At 42.6% G+C, this 20,110-nt stretch overlaps 1 protein-coding gene across 5 annotated transcripts in view; it reads left to right on the forward strand.

Annotated features, from left to right (window-relative positions):
* Positions 1 to 20,110, forward strand: part of LOC147666718 (protein phosphatase EYA4-like) — a 197,984-nt gene that overhangs the window by 20,857 nt on the left and 157,017 nt on the right. For 2 of the 5 annotated variants that reach the window (XM_086948934.1, XM_086948933.1), the window contains exon 2: positions 14,428 to 14,520. The exons of the other annotated variants lie outside the window; for them this stretch is intronic. In XM_086948934.1, the coding sequence (XP_086805060.1) occupies positions 14,428 to 14,520 (93 nt within the window). The remainder of the gene's footprint in view (positions 1 to 14,427; positions 14,521 to 20,110) is intronic. 5 annotated transcript variants of the gene reach the window in all.

Genomic DNA, 20,110 nt, shown 5'->3' on the forward strand with positions numbered 1-20,110 from the left:
TAGTTTTGTGGCTGCACCTCAATCAGAGAACCCTGCATTAATCTCCTATTCGATCGTCCGAGCAGCATTAGGAGTGTGTTTTTGTTTAGCCTGAAAAATGGATATTCTTAATGGGGGATCTCTCGCTTGGAAAATATGCCACAACTCTTGTAGAAATATTGGAAGTAAAAACTTTTTCTTAGAGAAAATGTACATGAACATTGCCGATATCAGGCCTATTTTGATTTGTGATCAGAATTCATTTTTAATATGGAGTGCAGAATCGTTCTATAACTTTCAAATGCAATTTTGGCATCCTATGAATTACTCTCCTCCTTACCAATCTACAATAAAGTTCCAAAAGAATTTCCTTTCTTTTCTCTGAATTTTTAGGGCCACGTGTATGACAGGTATAATCAGTCGCAACCGGTGAATCGGGCCATTTGTGACCGCTAAAAAGCCATTTGCTGTGTACTAACCCTATTTTACGGGTCTGTAACCTATTACTGACTCTCAAAATAGGGTTTGAGAGTCGGGAATAGGAAGGGGTGGGTCAAGAACATCCCTTCCTAATAGCGAGTTGCAGGTGAATGTAAGAATATTTTGCGACCAGAATGCGTTCGCAAGGATTCGCAGTTTACCACCTACTTCAAGTAGGCGGTAAGCCAGTCGCAAACAGGCAGGGGTCGCCTCGGGACCACTTCCCCTTTGTGAGTGGCAGCCATAAAGTTTTTTAAGAGCAGGCAGAGAGCCCAGGGACCACTGCCTACACTTAAAAAAATGTAACTGAAACTTTAAATTTTTCTTTATGAAACACATTCCATTTTCCTTTCAGGAAAATAGGCTGCATTTAAACATTTTTTTAAAAGGTGGTTTATTTAAAAGCAATCAAAGACATGGTGTACTGATGTACAAACACTATTGAAATTTTGAAAGCAAATCTCCAGTGCCTGTTCTTAGATTATTTGATGGCTTCTTAATGTACGCTAGACAATCTGGAAGTGTGTTCTGAAATGATTCGCTTTTGTGAACTGTGACTCTTGATTCCTTTGTGTGGATCGAGTACATGTTGTACTGGTTGCTTGTGTCTGCGTGGGGAAGCATACAGCACTTCTATTGGCTCTTTAACTGTTGTTCGTTACCGATCCTGCACAGCCAATGCTGTGCCTGCTTTCTATGTTTGTAAACCATGGTGTGCACTTTTCATTATCCAAACGCAATGATGATTGGCAAATCCAAAAGGAGAGGGCAGGATGCAAGGGGGTGCAGGCTTCTCTTGCAGATATGGAGCAGGACTAGCGTAGGCACCAGAAAGTAAACATACACTCACACATGCACTAGAAAGTTAACTTTTCTTGAGAGAGAACATTCAGTTGTTTGCATTTCTAGCATCCCCAGGTCGTGGCTCAAGCCTGAGGCAAAGCTGCTGTTAGACCAGTAGAGGGACCTTTCAGACAGGAGCCTCTGAGGGTAGCTGAAGGCCACTTGGTACTCTGCCATGGTGACACAAGGGGGACTTTGGACTTAGAGGACAGCCATAGTGTTCAGTGGTTGGAGCAGAGTCAACAAAGGACTCTCATGCCACAGAAGTTCGTATTTTAAGAACATTTCTCACCAGCACCAACGTACATCGGTCACCAGGGTCTGCAGCTGCTTCCGACATGGCGCCTGCCAACTGCGACAAAGTGGTAGATACAGTTACACAGTGAAGAGCTTGCACCTCTTGTGTTGTCTCTGAAGATGAATGGGGTGCTTTTGGATCTGGAGAAGGGTAATGGGGACCATGGAAAGTTGACAAATACAGGGAAGAGGGCAGGTTTTTAGTCATCACTTGAGTGGTGCTCTGTGGAGTGTCCTGTGCATTTGTTCCAGCAAAGAAATGTAAGTTCACCTAAAGCAAATCACTGCAGTGCACTGCACTGCGAACCAGGCCTACTTGGCAGAAGGACACGAGTTGTCGGGAATCAGATCCTTGCCTACAGCCCCTCTGGTCAATGCTGCTACTCATGCCAGCCCTATTACGTCTCCAATTATTGCAGTCTGAATGAAAGGGTATAATGGCTCATATTTTTTTTTTTGCCACAGTAATAATATGGAATTTGGTGGGCAAATAATCTTTTACCCCTTGCATGCTGATGACGGCCCCCAGCCATCATGCACTACGGTGCTCGTGTGCTGATGGCGGCTGGGGGCCGTCATAAACCCGCCCACTCGCGATTCTGCCGCACAGGCGCAGAATCGCGGTGTGTTCTAACTGATTTTAATTAGCGTCTGAAAGATAACCTTGTTGACAAACACAGCGTGAAATAATGATTCCTATAAGGGTGATTTTTCCCCACTCACATGTAATCTTATGAAGTCATTCTTTTATGACTCTACATTTTATGAGCCTAATAGTATACAAAGCTACTCAGACTGTTAGGAAAGTTATACTTTAATAATTATTTGTGTAATACCTTACCTGAGTGGATTGCTATTATATTAAGGGCTGCTGCTATTGTACCCTTTAATGCACAATCACTTTATGAATTATTTAGACAGAAGTGTACCTCTTCCATACACACACAATTTTTATGAACTTCTTCTTTTAATGATTGTATATTTATGAGCATAATGGTGCCCAAGGTGACTCAGGTGAATAGACAAGTTATGTTTTAATCCTGCTTTATTTGGTACCCGCGTAGTATGAGGAAATAATGGAGTGTTGCTTTTGTACCCATATGCACAGTTATCCCATGAATTCCCTGTATTCATTTCTGTAAAGTATTATTGATTTGTTTTAATAATTGTTGTGTTGTGTTCTTTTATGGTTTTAGCAACTCTAATAAAGATTATTGTTGCAGATGATGCTGCTTCCCTCTCACTAGACTGTTCTGAGCGACTTTTTAATCTCCATTAGGTAGTTCTCCCCCACCCTCCCAACCTCTTATTGATCATTTAGATTCTCACAAGGTGGTCTGTTGGGGACACTTTGCATTCTAGAGACACTACAGAGTTATGCTTTTCGCAAAAGGAATTATTCATCTGGTTTGAAACATAAATTCACATGTGCTTGGCTGAGAGATGTCTATTCCCCTCCTTCATTGCCATGAGCAGTTTATTGTTGGGACTGTGCCACATAATTTGTTCTTTCCACTTTTTGTTAGGGTTTGACTTCTGTCATTTTCGTTGTAAAAAGTCAAATAAAATCCCTACACCATTCACAGCAAGTTTTTCACTTTTGTGCAAGGAGCATCCGTTTGATCCACATAGTGATGCACTATTTGCCACTTCCTATATCTGTATTTTATATCAATATATTGATTTAAGGTGGCCTAGTGTTCTGTGTAGTTATAACTGTCAAACTTTCTACCTTGACTGTTCACTTCCAAAACAGCTTGTGATCATTTTTATTGGTACTTTAATCATTACAAAATTTGGGCCAATGTGGAACCGTTGTTGCCTGTTATGCTTAAGAGACCAGCAGCACATAGACCGATCCTGAAAGATAGAAAGAATGTTTTGAAAATTGTTTTTGAGATGTTGGCTTAACGCAATGATCATTCTAAATTAAGTATTATGTGAATTCTAATGAATTCTGCTGCATGTTAACCATCTTATAGCATTTGCTAGAAGTATATTTTTCAGTGTGATCAAAAGAAAATGTTCTCCTAAGTTCGATTGCGGTGCCCTCTAGTAAATGATGGTGTCATTTTGCCGATATCCTTCGAAAGGGAAAGTAGTAAGGCTGAGTTGTTTTTATAAGATCAGACGAGATTTTAAGTTATGTTATAAGATTGAATGAATATTGCCTGAGTTTGAACTGTCTAGTCACCATAATGTTACATTAGAAAGTGCAGAATCTGATGTGCTTGGTCTGATGGGTGTTTACAATGTCAGAACTTTTACAGCTGTGCAAGATTCCTGCCCAAAGCTTTTGGAAGAGTTGTAATACGTAAATGAGAAATCTGAAAGAGACTTCTAGGTGCAGATTTGTTACCATAGAATTATCCCCAGCGTCAAACTGGATCCGTAAATGTTTTGTGAGCAGTACCTCTGTGTGTCAGTAGGTGGCGTTGTTTGTCTCCGCTTGGAGTTGTTGCCATTGTCTGCACCAGAAGTGATGTTCGCAGTGCCTAATAATCGGTGCCACATAGGCGGGCTGACATAATTTCTTTTCTTTCTGCTCCAGCCAGCGCAGATCTAGTAAGAGCTACCCCTTAGTCATTTTTTGGACTTGCAGGATGCACACTTCCACAATCCCATCCTGTCTGCCCACAGGCATTACCTGTATTTCACAGCGAGCCACAAGCATTTTCAGCTCGCTGCTCTCCCTTTTAGCTTCACCAGCCCCCCTTGGGTTGTTAAACGGTAAAAAATTGTATCTTGTTAAATTAGCCTCTGCTCTCTGCCATTTTGTACACCAGCCCCCATTTTGTGTTTCTGCGGGGGCTTTGATGAAATTAGAAGTTATGTGTTCACTGAAAGCTGGTTGTATTGATAAGGCTCGCGTGTCAGAGTCAGCAGTGCTGCCCTGCCGAAGGGCCTACGTGCACAGATGTCTAATCATTTTGCCCACCAATGCCTGTAACCTCCCTTGCCTATCTACAAAAATGACGTGTGTGGGGGTTTATCAGGATTCTACAGTACAGCATGTAGGCGTTGTGTAAGGGGTTGTGTAAGCGTTATGTAAAAATATCATAAGATGGTTATGTAAAATGTGATGTAACCATGACTAAGAGGTTTTCTGGTGAACTCTTATGGTACATGTATAAAAGGGAGACCCTCAACCGTTCTAGTTTATTCCTTCTCAGGCACTTGTAGTGTCTGTATGACGGAGCCATCTCATGAGATATAATAAACTTGTGTTTTGTCCCACTCCAGTGTTGATCCTCATTTATTGAACCCGTAGACAAGAGGGTGTCCCTGCACCAGTGGGACTGTTAAGAATCTCGCTTCTACAGGGTGTTCACCAAGGTGATGGCGGTGGTTGCTGCTCTTCTGCGGAGATCAGGGATGCCAGTCTTCCCCTATCTCGACAACTCGCGGACAGCGGGCTCGCCCCAGACTGCTATCTCCTACCTCCAGACTCCGGAAAACCTTCTGCATTCGTTGGGGTTCACTATCAACTTGCTGAAGTCAGACCTGACTCCCTCTCAGACGCTCCCTTTCATCAGAGCTGTTTTGGACACAGTGCTATTTTTGGCCTATCCTCCCGAAAGGCGAGTCCAGGATATTCAGGCTATGATACCGATGTTTCAACCTCTGTCTTGGATTTCGGTGAGACTGAGGCTGCTAAGTCTCATGACCTCCTGAATCCTGCTTGTGACACAAATGCCTGTTGGCATATAAGGCTCTACAGAGTGACCTGATGTTCCAGTGGGCAAAGTATCAGGGGAATCTCTCTAACATGGTCCATATCTTGGAGGGAACTGCAAAGGACCTGCATTGGGGGCTTACGAACTGCGATTGGGTCAGTGGGAGACCCCTCTCTCTTCCCCAACCCGATCTGACCTTGGTGACAAATGTGTCATTCCTGGGATGGGACGGCCTTCTGAGAGAGGTGAAGATCAGAGGACTCTGGTTACCGGCAAAATTCAGACGCCACATCAATCTGTTTGAGCTCCGAGCAATCTGATTGGCATTGAAAGCCTTTCTGCCCTCTATCCGGGGACGGCTAGTGCAAGTGTTCACAGATAACCCCACTGCCATGTGGTACTGCAACAGACGTGGTAGGGTGTACTTGTGGACCTTTTGTGAACGCCCACCATATTCCTGGTGGTTCAGCACCTGGCTGGCTGTCTGAACGCCAAAGCGGTCAAACTCAGCCGAGGATGCTTTGTGGATCACAAATGGCATCTCCATCTGGAGAGGGTGCAAGGTTTCGTTCAGCAGTGGGGGGAGCTTTGGTTAGATCTGTTCACCATCGCCGAGAACTCGCAATGTCCCCATCTCTGCACATGGGAGTTTCCAAAGTGGCTCTCGCTCAGAGACGTTATTCATCTTGGGTGAAACGCCTTACCGCCTATACCCCTCCTACCCAGAGTTCTCAAGAAGATCAGGAATGACTGGACCCAAGTCATCCTTGTGGCTCTGGATTGGGCATGGAGAGTTTGGTATCCCAAGCTGCTGAGCATGGCCATTGGTTCTCCGATCAGGCTGTACCTTCTGGAGCATCTACTTTTGTAGCAGCAGTGGAAGGTTCTCCAACCGAACCTGTCAACAGTCATCTTTCATGTGTGGAGATTATGCGGCCACAGTTGACAGCTTTCGACTTTCAGCCCGAAGTCTGCAATGTTAGATTGGCAGCCAGTTGTTCCATCACCAAGACTGTATATTCCTGCGCTGGGACAAATTTGTTTCATATTGTACAGAAAGAATCATTGATCCCCTTTCTGGCCCCTTTTTTCAGGTGCTCCTGTTCGTTCTTTCCCTAACCAGGTAGGACTCTGCTCTGGACACCATTAAAGGATACCTATTTACAATCTCTGCTTTTCTTCAATTGCCTGACCAACCTTCACTTTTCCAATCCCTTCTTGTACATAGGTTTTTGAAAGGATTGCAACATATGTTCCCTCGCACTCCTTTCGTTATGCCTCTGTAGAATTTCAATCTTGCCCTTACCATGCTTGTGTGCACTCCCTTTGAGCCTCTGCACAATTGTCAACTCTGGCTCCTTACCATCAAGACAGCCTTTCTTGTGGCGATAAATTCCGCCCAGAGGTTCAATGAGCGTCAGGACTTGTCATCCAACCCTCCTCATCTAAACATCTACCCAGACAAACAGGTGCTTCGTACAAGGGCTTCCTTTCTTCCAAAAGTGGTCACTCCATTTCACGTTGGCCAAACCATGTCTGCATACTTTTTAATCTCCTCCACATCCCTCTAAAGAAGAGCAGCGACTCCACCATCTGGCTCCAAAAAGAGCGTTGTTCTTCCTGGACTGCAAGCAAGAGTTCCGGGTGGAGTACCAACTCTTCGTGGGGTATGTTGGAGCGAAGAAGGGACGGGCCATGCAAAAGTTCACCATCTCCAGATGGCTCGTGCTCTGTATTAAAAACTGTTACGCATTGGCTAAGAATAAACCCCCGATGGTTTGGTGCTCATTCCACTAGAGCCAAGGCTGCAGCCACTGCTTTCTCATGCAAAGGTCCCGTCCTAGATATCGGCCAGGCTGCAATGTGGCCCTCGTTGCGCACGTTTACTTAACATTTCTGCCTGGACAGTCAGCTCAGTAAAATTGGGCCTTTTGCCAAATCGGTCCTGCAGGACTTCCTCATGTGAAATTGGTCTGCAGACCCATCTCTGGGGAGGTTTTGCATGGGTATCCATTCAAAGGAAAGGCATCTGCAGCTAGAAGTCTTTATCAGATGAACACGTTTCTTGCCTTCGGTAACGCAGTATCTGGAAGAGACTCTGTCTAGCCGCAGATTCCTTATTCCTATACTCCCCGATCTGCAAAATAATTTCTTGGGACTGGGCTTTCCCCTGTCCGGGCCCTAGATCTCCACACCAGTGGTCAATGTACTGTGTGACTCTGCGCTTCTGGTGTGGATTGTCGCAAAGAGTAACTGACATCAGCGCACCTAGGTGGTGCCTGTATGGGGCACGTAGAACGTCACATCCAGCGCAGATTACGCCAACGATGCCACGTGAAGCCGAACAACTCCACCTACCGGCACTCAAGGGTACTGCTCACAAAAAAGTTCTGGATCCAGTTTGACACCAGGGGATAATTCTAAGGTAAGGGTTCTGCACCCAGATAGAGTCTCTAGCAGGCAAGGCATTACAGAAGGTAAGTAACTTGTTATTTAGGAAACTAGCAATATTTGAAGTTAAAGTATTTGAGCTACAAGAAGCAGTACGTGAAATCAGCAGTATTCTGCCTAAGAGTTTAATACCACACGGATTGTTACTAACGGTCCAAAATTCAAGGTTGCTTATTTATCAAAATATCTATGAGATTTAGATCTTAGGTTAGAATCTAAAGGTTATATACGACATACCAAATCTTCTTTACGTTTATTGGTAAGAGGAGACTAATGCTAGACATCTGAACATTTTGCAAGGATTTTCCTAAAATACATATTTTGTTAGACTTGACAGTCCTCATTATCATCGCAAACATTGTGAATTTTTCAAAACTATCCGCTGTTGCTGGTAGTGTGGGAGCTTAAGGTCGATGCTAGTAAAGTAACTATAGTGAGATCATACAGGACTTTATTGGAAAAAGTGAGCAGATGAAAAACCCTCTGTAGTATTTCTGACAGTCAGAGGAGTGATCTTGTTATCTCAAACTTATCATGAACAGCAGGGTAAAGCAACATGTCTTGTGTTACATTCTGTTCTCAGTACGTAATTCTGTGGATGCAACCCCTACCAGTAGGAGTGTATTCAATGCAGTTCCTAAATAGTTCATAGTGTATCTTCCCATTTAAGGCAGGAGCCCTTGTATATGTTACATTTCATTTAATGGGAACACTCGAGAAAGAAAATGTCGAGGGCTCTGTAAAATATGGCCTAAAAGAGTTACACGGTATGCTTCAAACAATATTTCTGACAAGATTCTGGCCCTCATTGTCAGGGAACATCCTGGATGTATTTGTAAAGACATTGAAGACATGGCTTGAAGAGACCTCAAGTCCTACCCATATATTGAGCTTCTACCAACGATACTACAGCTTTCTTTGTTGCCTAGCGACTAGCTTCAGCCAAGGATGCCACTGTTTCTCCTCAGGTTTCTTCACTGTTCATACATCCATGCCAATTAGGATAATCATAATATTAAAATCTATGTGGTATAGGTCCTTAACCCTGAAAGCACAGAACTGTATCCTAAGGACGATTCTATTTACCTTTCTTCTAGTCCTTAAGAATTGTCCAGGAGACAAATCTTCCTCTGTAAATATACAGGCTCCCAGCACAAAACGCAACCCTGAGGTTTAGTAGAAAAGTTGCTCCACTACTGTGGTAGCCATAGCATTCCTTACTAAACTATACGTTCCAAAAGGTAAATGATTATGAAATCTCATTTGATAACGGTGAGTGCTGCAAGTGGATAGGAGTGACTTTGCTACTTCTTACGCAGCCTCCCCAAATAAGGATGCTAAAGTTTGCATTGTCCAAGAGTAGGAAATCTACCAAAACAGCGGACTTCAAACAACCATTCAGATTCTTTTATGGTTCTATCCAGATATGGTATTTTCTTTGAATGTGAGAAGGAGAACCTCCCATCCCTTCCTGGAGAAGTACAGAAATGTTGGTATTTTCATCTCCACATTTTGAATGTAACACCTTTGTAAAGGACTGACGGACTCTGAAACTAGAAGTAAATAGGAATATGCACATTGTTAAATTTGATTTTTTTGTGGAATATTCTGAAATTACTGGATCTCCCACTACTATGTGATTTGATGTTAAAAAGTATATCCTTCTCTCTATACAACATTTCCTGCTCTCAATGTCCTAGGGCGGGAAAATAAGGAGCAGAAAATAACAATTGATAAGATGCATCCTTCCGCAAATATCAATATGTGTCGGGCATGGTATCAGCTGAGGCAGCTTGCTGTAGGAGCTAGGCCATAAAAGATGCTGACTTCTGGAAGGGGTGCAGGCTGTTGGGCCAAGTGGGACTCCTGTGTAAGATAGTATGGACTCTGGTCAGGAAACCGTGTGGACAGTTGCCGAGCAACACCGTTCCTTCCATTGCCCTAGGGCCCCTAACTGAGTTTCCAGCTACTTCAAAGGGCTACCAACACTGCCGCTCATTTATTGTTTTTTACATTACGGCACTAAGGACTGTATGCTCTTTGCATAGCTTACTGTAGTTTAAATAAAAATATGTGAGTTACGAGCAGTCAAGCATTGCATCTTCGTCCACCCATAGAGGTAAATTACTTAAATTGTGTTGACTATTGGTTAAATCAATCAAAAGGAATCCTAGTTGGTAAGTATGTTGTTGTCTTGTTCTTCTGTAAAGGAATACTCTATATCTTGTCTTAGCAGTGGCGGCTGGTGACTTTGGAAAGTGGTAGGGCGTAAAATGAGCCCCTCTACAAATAAAATGGAGTATGACAAGGTCAGGGCCAACAGTCTCCCAGCTTCAAAAGTGAGTGAAAAAGCTGAGAAGCTTCAAGTTTAAAAGCAGACCTAGAACTGAAGGACAGCCTGTCAGGCTTAAGAGTGCTGGCAGTGAAATTAGACGAGAGCTGTTCAACTAGCCTGTAAACTGCATCGCAGCTGTGGTGGGAGAGACTAAAACAGGTAAGAATGCATGTTTGTCATGCAAGGCTTGGAGACTCCCACACAGACAGCACCCAGGCTCGTAAAGCGGCCTCTTCAAAGCAGGTGCCTTGAGTGAAATGAGGCCTCAGCCTCGGGCATCCTTCGTCTTTAGCCTCGCAGTCTGCGAGGCTAAATTGTGCTTCATTCTCCTAGGTCTGTTTTATGATATGTTGGTTCAGGCTTATAGTAAATAAAAGAACATTTCTAATAGAACGAACAATGCCTCTAAGTGTTTTTACCAGTTTGCCACAAAAACATCTTCTCTCCGTGCCCTCCAAGACCTGTTAGAGATCGATGGAAGGTGATTCTTGACTGGCACACACTGGCTCATGGGATAAGTGTGGATCGGCCATTCCTTAAGCATAACATTACTGGTTGGGTCAGCAGTTTGAGTCCAGTCCCGCGAGGCCGGCTACGAATGTAGCAGCTTTTCAAGTCTGACTCGCAGCCAGAACAGACGTCTGTAAGGCGATAACACGCTATTGCATATGAGTGAGGGCCAGAGCGATAATCCCTTGCCTCATAATAATAAAAATAAAAGTAAAAAAACGTACCTTGGCTTGGCTTCCCGCTCTGGCTCGAGTCCTGTCCCATGGCCGAGACTGCAGACTCCCGCGCGCCATCCTGGAAATTTTTGAAATGCCTCGTCACCAGAGTCGTCAGACTCGTCACTGAAGGCTGCAGGCAGCCTCCCTCCCCTCCATGGCAGCCGGCGCTGATTGGTTCGGCCGGCTGCCCTAAATACGTCATCTCTCCTAGTCTGCATGCTGCAGAACGGAGAGTGGGAGGAGGCTTGGGGGAGCGGCTTGCCCACTGTTGCTAATACTGTCTGTTTGGACAGCCTCTCAGGCTGTCCAAACAGTCCGTATTCACAACAGTGGGCAAGCCACTCCCCCAAGCCACTCCCCCCTGCCCTGAGGCTCGAGTGAACAGGAAGTTTGTTGCTGACTGCTTTCTCGGCGTGCGAGAAGGGCAGGCAGAAACAAATGGTAGTTATAAATAAATAACTACCATTTGTTTCTGCCTTCTTCTCGCACGGCGAGAAAACAGGGGGGGCGGCGCCCAAACGCCCCCATGGTAAAACCGCCACTGTGTCTTAGGCATTTAAATTATCCAGCTGGATTCTTCTCTTAGGCAAGAAGTATTTTGGGACTGCTTCATAAAGCATTTTCACGCCTAGCAGAATCAAGACATGCAAAAAGTGGAATCTCCTAAATCCCCCGATTGATTTAAAGATTTATGATTCAAGGATTTTGTGAACCATCATTTTCACTTATGGCTAGGGGCTTGTGAACAGCTGAGATGCTGAAGGACTTCGGGTGATTTTTAGCATTTCTGTTGTTTTTGCATCTAATATTGAATGTTCTCAAACAGTGGCGGTTTCTCCGTGGGGGCGTTTGGGCGCCGCCCCCCCTGCTTTTTTGCCGTGCGAGAAGGCAGAACAAATGCTAGTTATTATATTATATAACTACCATTGTTTCTGTTTCTGCCTTCTCACAAGGCAGGAAAGGAGAACTTCCGTGTTTACAGTACTCGAGGGCAGGGGGAGTGGCTTGGGGGAGTGGCTTGCCCACTGTTGCTAATACTGACTGTTTGGGCAGCCGGAGGCCGCCCAAACAGACAGTATTTACAACAGTGGGAAAGCCACTCCCCCAAGCCACTCCCCCTGCCCTCGAGTAACTCTCCCTTTTCTCTCTGTATGCTGCAGCAGCAGCATACAGAGAGAAAATGACGTAGGTGGGGCAGCCGGCCGCACCAATTAAAAACGAGGCAGTGGAGAGGGAGGCTGCCTGCTGCGCCGCCTTCCTGATGACGTGCTTCAGGACAGGACTTGAAAGTGAGGACGGCGGGAATCGGGACGGCCGACGGAGTCTCTGGACAGTAAGTAAGTTTATACTATTCTGTTCCCAAATTAACTTTTTTTGCCACTTTGAATGTAATTGAATAGCGTTTTTTTCCCCATTTCCTGCCTTATTTTCTATCGCTTGGCGTTGCTGAAATGAAAAAAAAAGCGCGTGATACTGTGTTATTTATTTGCTGCCTTTCCTAATTGAAGTGGAACACTGCGGGCCTCTCGTCTCAGTCGCTTCTTGTTGGCCCGTGGGAAAACTAGTTGATGCCTCGTAAAAAAGTGTAGCCTGCTCCCTTTATTACACACATGTTGAACAGAGAATTTGAGACATTTCCCAAGGAACCATTGGAATTACCTATCCTGTCAAAGAGAGAGAACACTTACTGATCAGTTTTGGGGTGCTGGATCCCTAATTTTTGGCTGATTTTGAGTTCGTTATTAATCAGTCACAGTAGAAGCGAGTGCAGCATTTGACCCTTTCAAGACCTGTATTGTGTGACTTTGTCATTCATTCTACTGAATGCGTAGCATTAATGCTTTGATGCAGCATGGACGAAACGAAAGGGAAAGACGAAGAACAGGTGAGAGATGGAGTAGGAGGCAGGGTGAGGGAGAGAGAAAGAAAGCCGATGTGAGAGAAATAGGGGGCAAGAGAGCATGATAGGAGTAGATAGAAACATGGTGAGACTGTGCATGAACGAGATGGAAATAGTATAAGGCATTGCACCTGTGAATTATTAATGCTGAGCCGACCTAGCAGATGATGGAAGCAGTGACAGGAGACAGGCTGTTTTAAAAAGATAGTGACAGGCACACAAACTCTTGAAATGGAAAGCCTGTAAATGGCTAAAGAGCAAAACTATTATTACATTCAAAGAACGCATGTGTTAGTGTGGGCGTGCAAAACATTCTACTGACAGAAACTGGACATATTGAGTCTTTTCCTGGCACATAACTGGGCATACAGAGTATATGGTCTGTCAGTCAATCAGTATGCACGCAGTATGACCTGAAAAGTGATAGGACTGCAACATACATTTGCAGGCTTAAAGTTAAAATCACTAATATTTAAGGAAACACACTGTGACCAATCATTTGACACCTCTATGGTCATAATTACTCATAACTGCCACCTATTAAGTTGGGGAACTTTTTCCATCTTGGAAACATGCACTAAGGACTTCTACTAAAGAGAATATCCCTCATTCTAGTTTAGCGTTAATATGTGCTGGCCCCTAATCCATGTACTGTTGTAGAACCTATTGCGCCTTTTAGCTTTTTCGTGATAACTGTACAGGAAAATGCATGATTTTGCCTTATTTTTTCTAAAGAAGAAAATTTACTGAGGGATAACTGCCGTCACACCACCCTGGAGTATGTCAATGAAATTCGGTCCAGGTATTACGCCCCACCTTTTTCAAATATCACCAGCCGCCACTGTTCTCAAATGTTTTTAATGCGCTGGGATTTGTATTTGCTGTCTCACTTTTCTTTATCATGACTTTGTCACTTGCAAAATTGAAACATTTTATACATTTTGTTATGCTGAAAATATTTCCTCTCTTTCTGACTTGATTTTGCTTGGACTTCCTCCTTCACATGCATTAGCCTGTTGATTTGGACTACCAAAAACATATACATTACTCGCTGATTTCGCCTAAGAGGAGCCTATGAATTGAATTCTACCTGTGTTATCCTATATTTTAAGCAAATCGTGCTTGTATTTTTAAACATTAGTCTGTACATGCTCCTGTTTTACTTATAGTGCCCTGCATTGTAATGGTGGTGATCTCAGTTGAGATGTTTTCATAAATGAAAAGCAGAAACCATTGCATTTAATTGTTGCCTCGCTGATTCTAATGGAGTTACAAAAGTCACTAATTATGCTCACTCTCAGTGTGAGATGGGCCAATTAGAATGTGCTGCAAGTTTTAGATCTGTTAAATGCAGAACCTTGCATAATCTGTATTTGCTAGGCATCAAATTAAGCCCGGCATTGTGTCTGACCAGGAATGAGTGCCAAAATGCACAGTCTGTTAGATGTGGCTTTTGGCGAGCCATTGGCACACACTTACAGCTAGCTGGTTGGGTGGGGAGCCTCACCAAGGTGGTCTATACTTTATTAAATGGTATAATATGAGGTCTTGATCAGGACTGGAGGAGGTAAAAATGCATGTCTATTTTACTCTCTATCAACACTATTCTCTTTGAGTTTCTAAACTTTTCAGATGCATGCACATTAAATCAGGAATATCCTAAGTGAAACTGGCATGAGGTCTTATTTGGAAATTTAGATACAAAACAATCTCATGACTACTTATTCTTCTGTGTAGTGTCTCTTCTTGCAGTCAAAACAGAGCCACTGAACAGCAGCGAAACCGCAGCTACAACTGGAGATGGATCCCTTGACACTTTTACGGGGTCAGGTAAAGCCACACTCATTATTTCCACACAAAGACTTGGAATATTTTTTAGAAGCAAAGCTCTCCAGGCAGAGTTCTCCAGCTAGCTCCTAGAAACAGGTGTTAACTGATTCCAGTACGGTAGAGTTTAGGAGCTACCAGATTTTCAAATAGTATCCCAGATTGTGGCATACTGGCTGGGAGGCATATATAATGCCTCAAGTCACCTTGCACGTGCTTGGTGAATCCACTGAAGTTTACGACACATTTCTTGATATTGAAGCTCAAAATAAAATGCACACAACACTAAGGTGATGCAAACATTGAATTATTGAGATCACCGGCAAGTGTTTTGCTCTGAATATGTAGCCTGAAAACTATTTGCTTTAAAAAAGATAGTTGTTTTGTTGTTGCTGAGTGCAAGGTAACTTGAATTTTTTTTTCACTTATATGAAAACACCGGTGTAAACATAATAGTAATTAGAACATTGGAATGTTGGGAGCTCCACTGAAAACAATGGAGTGCTCTGGTCTTATAATGGCTGGTATAAGCCTGGAGCTCCAACATTCCAATGTTTCTTTGTTCACAGCTCTGGCTGTGAACAAATACTTCAGGGAACCTGAGATGATTCCAATCCCCTCACGCTCCCAAAAGGCTTTGTTTTTTTTGTTAGAACATTCTGTCCTCTAGTGACAGAATGTTCTAATAGCCTTATAGCCCTTCGTAGATGGGCTATACCGCTATTAAAGTCCCTCTCCCTTGTTAAAGGCCTTCGGCTCGGGGTCTTTAAAGCTAGAGAGGGCCTTTAATAGCCGGTATAGCCCTCTACGGCGGGCTATAAGGCTATAATAGTGCAAATTGACATTATATTGTAAATTTTGTTTGCATCTTCCAAGCACATACTTTTGTTGTTAGCTCAGGGGCTTATTTACAAGCCCTTGCGCTGCTGGTACGTCACCTTTAATATGGGAAAACGTGACGTACCGGCGGTGCAAGGGGCTTGTAAATAAGCCCCTCAGTATTTTATATTGACAGGCAAACACTTTATAAACATAGGGTCAGTATTCTTTCAAACCGAAGTTATTCTTTATTGTATGATGTTAACTCTGATGTTGGGTAAAAGCCCTATCGCTGAAAGAAAGTATGGTTCGATAGATCTTTAAACCTGAGTGCCACATTTAATTTCTTCATATAGGAAAAACAGTGGTTCCTGTGAAATGATACATTATGAGGTTATGATATATAAGCACAATCGAAATATAGAGGGTTAGATAATGGCAGAGCGCAATGGAACTACTTACACACAACGATTCCAGTGTAGTGTATTTTATGGATTTTTTTTAAACAATAAAGTTAGGAGTAAACATTATACATCAAAACAACATTTGTGCATAGTGTCCCAAGGTGGAACAGCGTTTACAACGCAACTTTTACCACGCAGTACCTTTACCACGCAACTTTTACAAAGCAAGTTGTTACAACGACTTGCGCTGGGGGGCGCTGTAGGATAGGGAATAGATTAATTTACTATCCAAAACCTTCCCTACTATCCACGGGGACTGGAGTTGGAATGGTAAATTAAACTATTCACTATCCAGCGCCCCCCAACGCAAGTCGTTATAACGACTTGAGTTGTAAAACCTGCGTGGTAAAGGCATGCGTTGTAAAAGCATGCGTAGTAACGACATACATCCGTCCCAAGTGACAAAGGGAACCTAAACCTAAGTGACAAACTTCTACTGAGAGACACTCCCAGTGCATTGTCACTGTTAATCCACAAAGGGATTCTACAACGCTACGGCTGTGGTGTCAAATTAATTGAGCCCCTCTACACTGGAATCGGTCTGTTAGTAGTTCCTTCGTTCTCTACCATTATCTAACCCTCTATATTACGATTGTGCTTATGTATCACAACCTCATAATAAATCATTCCACAGGAACCACTGTTTATCCTATACAACAATTACCCTGGTTCCTTAGTGTGTAGGGTTCCCCTGTTTCTCTCGAACATTTCATTTCTTCAGCACAAGTTCATTCAACAGCTTTGTGTGCTCACCAAAGTTTGTAGGACGTGAACAGCTAAACTTTTCAGCAGGTCTCTTCTGTAATGGAAGAGTTTGAATAAATACTCGTGTGTGATGGGTCCTCAAGCACAAACCCTTCATGAATAATTCATAATGCATGCTGTTGGCTTGGCCGTTGTTGAAACACGCCTACTTCATGCCACAGGATGATCGTTTATAAAGTTGTGAGTGAAGCACCAGGGATCTGTCTGTAAAGGGACATAAGGTTTTGTGTATATTCCGAATATTAAGGTTTTCTCTTGTAAATCTGATAGGGCTAGGATGGTTTTTTCCAAGTATTCCGTTTGAGCGAATCCCACATTCTGGTTAGCTCATCTTTTTTGCTGTTGATTTGGCACTGTTTATGTAGAATGTGTATTTGGCACAAATTAGTTTCTCTGGTCCTTCTATTCCAGCCTTCAGTGGTTGTTACGTATCCTGGGATTAGCAGGAGAATTATTAGCGATGGAGTAACCCTTTTACAAAAGAAAATGATTCTTTATGGCTTAAGGAGTATTTTTAAACAACAAATAAAGGAATATTTAATGGGAGCTCTAAAGAAAATCTTATTTACCCAAGGATTATGAAAAGAGGGCACTGTTATTATACATAGAATACATTCCTTGTATCGAAACAATCATTATGACACATAAAACAATAATATCTATGCTAAGTGGAAGAATGGCTCCTTGTTCAGTGCAACAACTTAAGAACTATGTACAAAAAGAATAATTTAAACAGAACAACTTAAGAACCACTTTGAAAGTGTGAGTTACCATGATGTAGAGGCGTACACGACCCAGAACAAGAATTTCAGTTAGACTACAAATAACTATAGCACTAGCAGTAATGTCAGCGTTTCAACCCAGTAAACAATTCATAGGGTCATTATCAGGATATAGATTGTTTTAAAAGCAACTGCTCAGCAAGGAATTCCTGGGCTGAGTTGATCCCAATCTTAAGTAAGAGACAAAACTGCATTAAGAGTAGAGAATACTTTCATTTATGATCCAAGTTATGTAGTTTAAACTGACAAAGCGTCAAAAAAGTCCATGGAATACTGACTCTAAGTAGGCAATTATATGCAAATCCTCGCCAGCCGGTCAAGAAGCATCTGTTAGATTAATCCAAGAAATAATAGTCCTTTCTCTCCCTAGTAACTGGGGGACCTTTGAGACTATGTCAAATAGATTGAACATATTCATAATTACAAAAATATATATTAATAAGAAAGTATTGTATGAATTCAATGTAGCTACATCAAGTACTCAAGAAAGTACATGCAACATGAATTCAGTTTATGAAACCTATCCTGTCTTGTACATCTCTTGTGTGTCCGGTCCTGTGCTAATGCTATCACTAAATGTCCTTAGTCGCATTTTTTGTATTATTGAGCAATCAGGGCAAATAAAGTTCGATAAGTTAAAAATACGAATGATGTAGCAATCACTGGTGCTTGATAGCTGTGTTTGGGATACAATTAGGTTATGTTATTTTCACACTGCACAACACAAGAACCAAGTGAATACACAGATATTAATTATCAAACATATCATTATAACTGGTAAGTAACTTGCCATGTTCTTCGAAAGTGTGTTGTACAATATAGAAGAAACCAACCACATAGTTCCAATTCCTAACTTTAAACTGTTTATAAACTGTTTTTATTCAATAATTTGATACATTTCTAGCTCATACAAATGGTTTTCTTACAAAGGCTTGTTCCTAAAAAGTTTACATTTAAGAATACCCAGGTTACTTTTTGCATACTGAAATAGTTCTTACTAATCACCAGATTATGTTTTACTGATTGTTAATAATGTTAGTGCACTCTCTGTGTTCATTGTGCTTATCATGAACCTCTGGGTAGTTATAACACATGTGCTTGCTAGCAGCCACCTCATAAAATGACACCTAAGTTATATCCGCTTTTACCTTTGGCTTTGTTTACCAAATCCATTAATCTATAGCATTACATTCCTATTAACTGTACTTATTTCGTTTCAATGAAGGGAACTGTTTTTTTAATTAAACTTGATCCACTCTGTCTCTCTCGTATAAAACTTTGTGTTTGAAAGAGGAGACTATGAATTGTATTCTACCTACGTTAAAGGACTAACCTGTCACTTTCAAAGTTATAGCTTTCATCTGTTAACCCCTTGCGTGCTCATGACGGAACCGTTCCGTCACAAGCCTCGGGTGGGCTGTGCTGGTGACGGAACGGTTCCATCACGGCCTGTTTGCCACGCCTGCGCGGCGCGAATTCCGCGCCTGCGCTGAGCGTTCTATTAGGCGGGCGGGGCCGTGATGGAACCGTTCCGTCACAAGCACAGCCCACCTGAGGCTCGTGACGGAGCGTTTCCGTCACGAGTACGGGAGCGCCGCGCGGCCCCCCCCCTCCCCCTTAGCACTGCGGCGGAATAGCCGCCGCAGCTAAGGGGTTAAAGGGCGGGGTTCTGATTTTTTGGGAGAGGGGTGGGGGTGGGGGTGGCGGATGGGGGTACCGCGTGAGATTATCCTTGCTTCCTAAAATTTCAGACACTGGGACAACAGTAACTCGGGGGTATAGAAAATTGTTGGAAATACTACAGATTATGGGTTTTTGAGGAACAGTATGCAGGAATGAGTCTTTCCTGCCGATTCCATCATGTTTTGCTCTTGTGTTTCACCCGGAGACTTTGAATTCTTTCAATAGCCGGTGTTCTCAGGTGAGAAACTCAAATACTTGTAATTGTAGTGGAGGCCAGTAATGTGAGTTATTAACACCATACAGAATCAGATATTTACACGGAGTCCTATTTTGATAAGTGATTAGACAAATATAGTGTAAATGCTCTTTCATATCTATGCAGTTTAACATTAGCTCTTAACAGTTACTGAAAGCTACATTTTTTTTTACATTTCTAGCTGTTGGCGCAGGTTTCTCACTTTATCATCTGGGAAAAATTAAATTGCTTTCACTTTGCATACATCCCACTCACAAAAGCACCCCCACGGATTTGTTTTCTATAAGTACATAAAGTAGTACTGTAAGAAACTGGGTTACTAGTTGAGAGGGGGAGAGCCCCACTTAAGTAATAAACACAATCCTTGTCAGGGAGGACCTCAAAAGTGTCTAAATAATTGTGTTTAACCCTTAGGTAGCTTGGCAGAAAATGCTTAATTTGGAAGCAGTAGTAATGTTAAAACACAACGCAAGAAACATCCCAAATCAATTTAGGAAAATAGAGAATATGTTAATAAATAAAATGACACCAACAAAACAATTATTCAACCAGTTGTAATGGATATATATGTATTTTTTTTAAGTGTATTCTAGGTAAAAACAGGGCCAAGAAGCACAAGGCACCGATCGTAGTTATCTGGTGTTAGACCTGGCATCTTTTGGCTTGTTTCCTCTGTCTTTTTGCGTCCTTTCCTCCTGTTTTTAACGGTACGTTGGACTTCCTTTTGCTGGTTTAGTGCCTCTGTGCACTTTATCACTGCTGTTCATTGTTAAAGTGCAAGTGCTCTTACTGTTAATTGTGTTTATGGATAGATTTTTTCATTT

Source organism: Lissotriton vulgaris, unplaced genomic scaffold (assembly GCF_964263255.1).
Source record: "Lissotriton vulgaris unplaced genomic scaffold, aLisVul1.2 SCAFFOLD_1801, whole genome shotgun sequence".
Taxonomy (NCBI): domain Eukaryota; kingdom Metazoa; phylum Chordata; class Amphibia; order Caudata; family Salamandridae; genus Lissotriton; species Lissotriton vulgaris.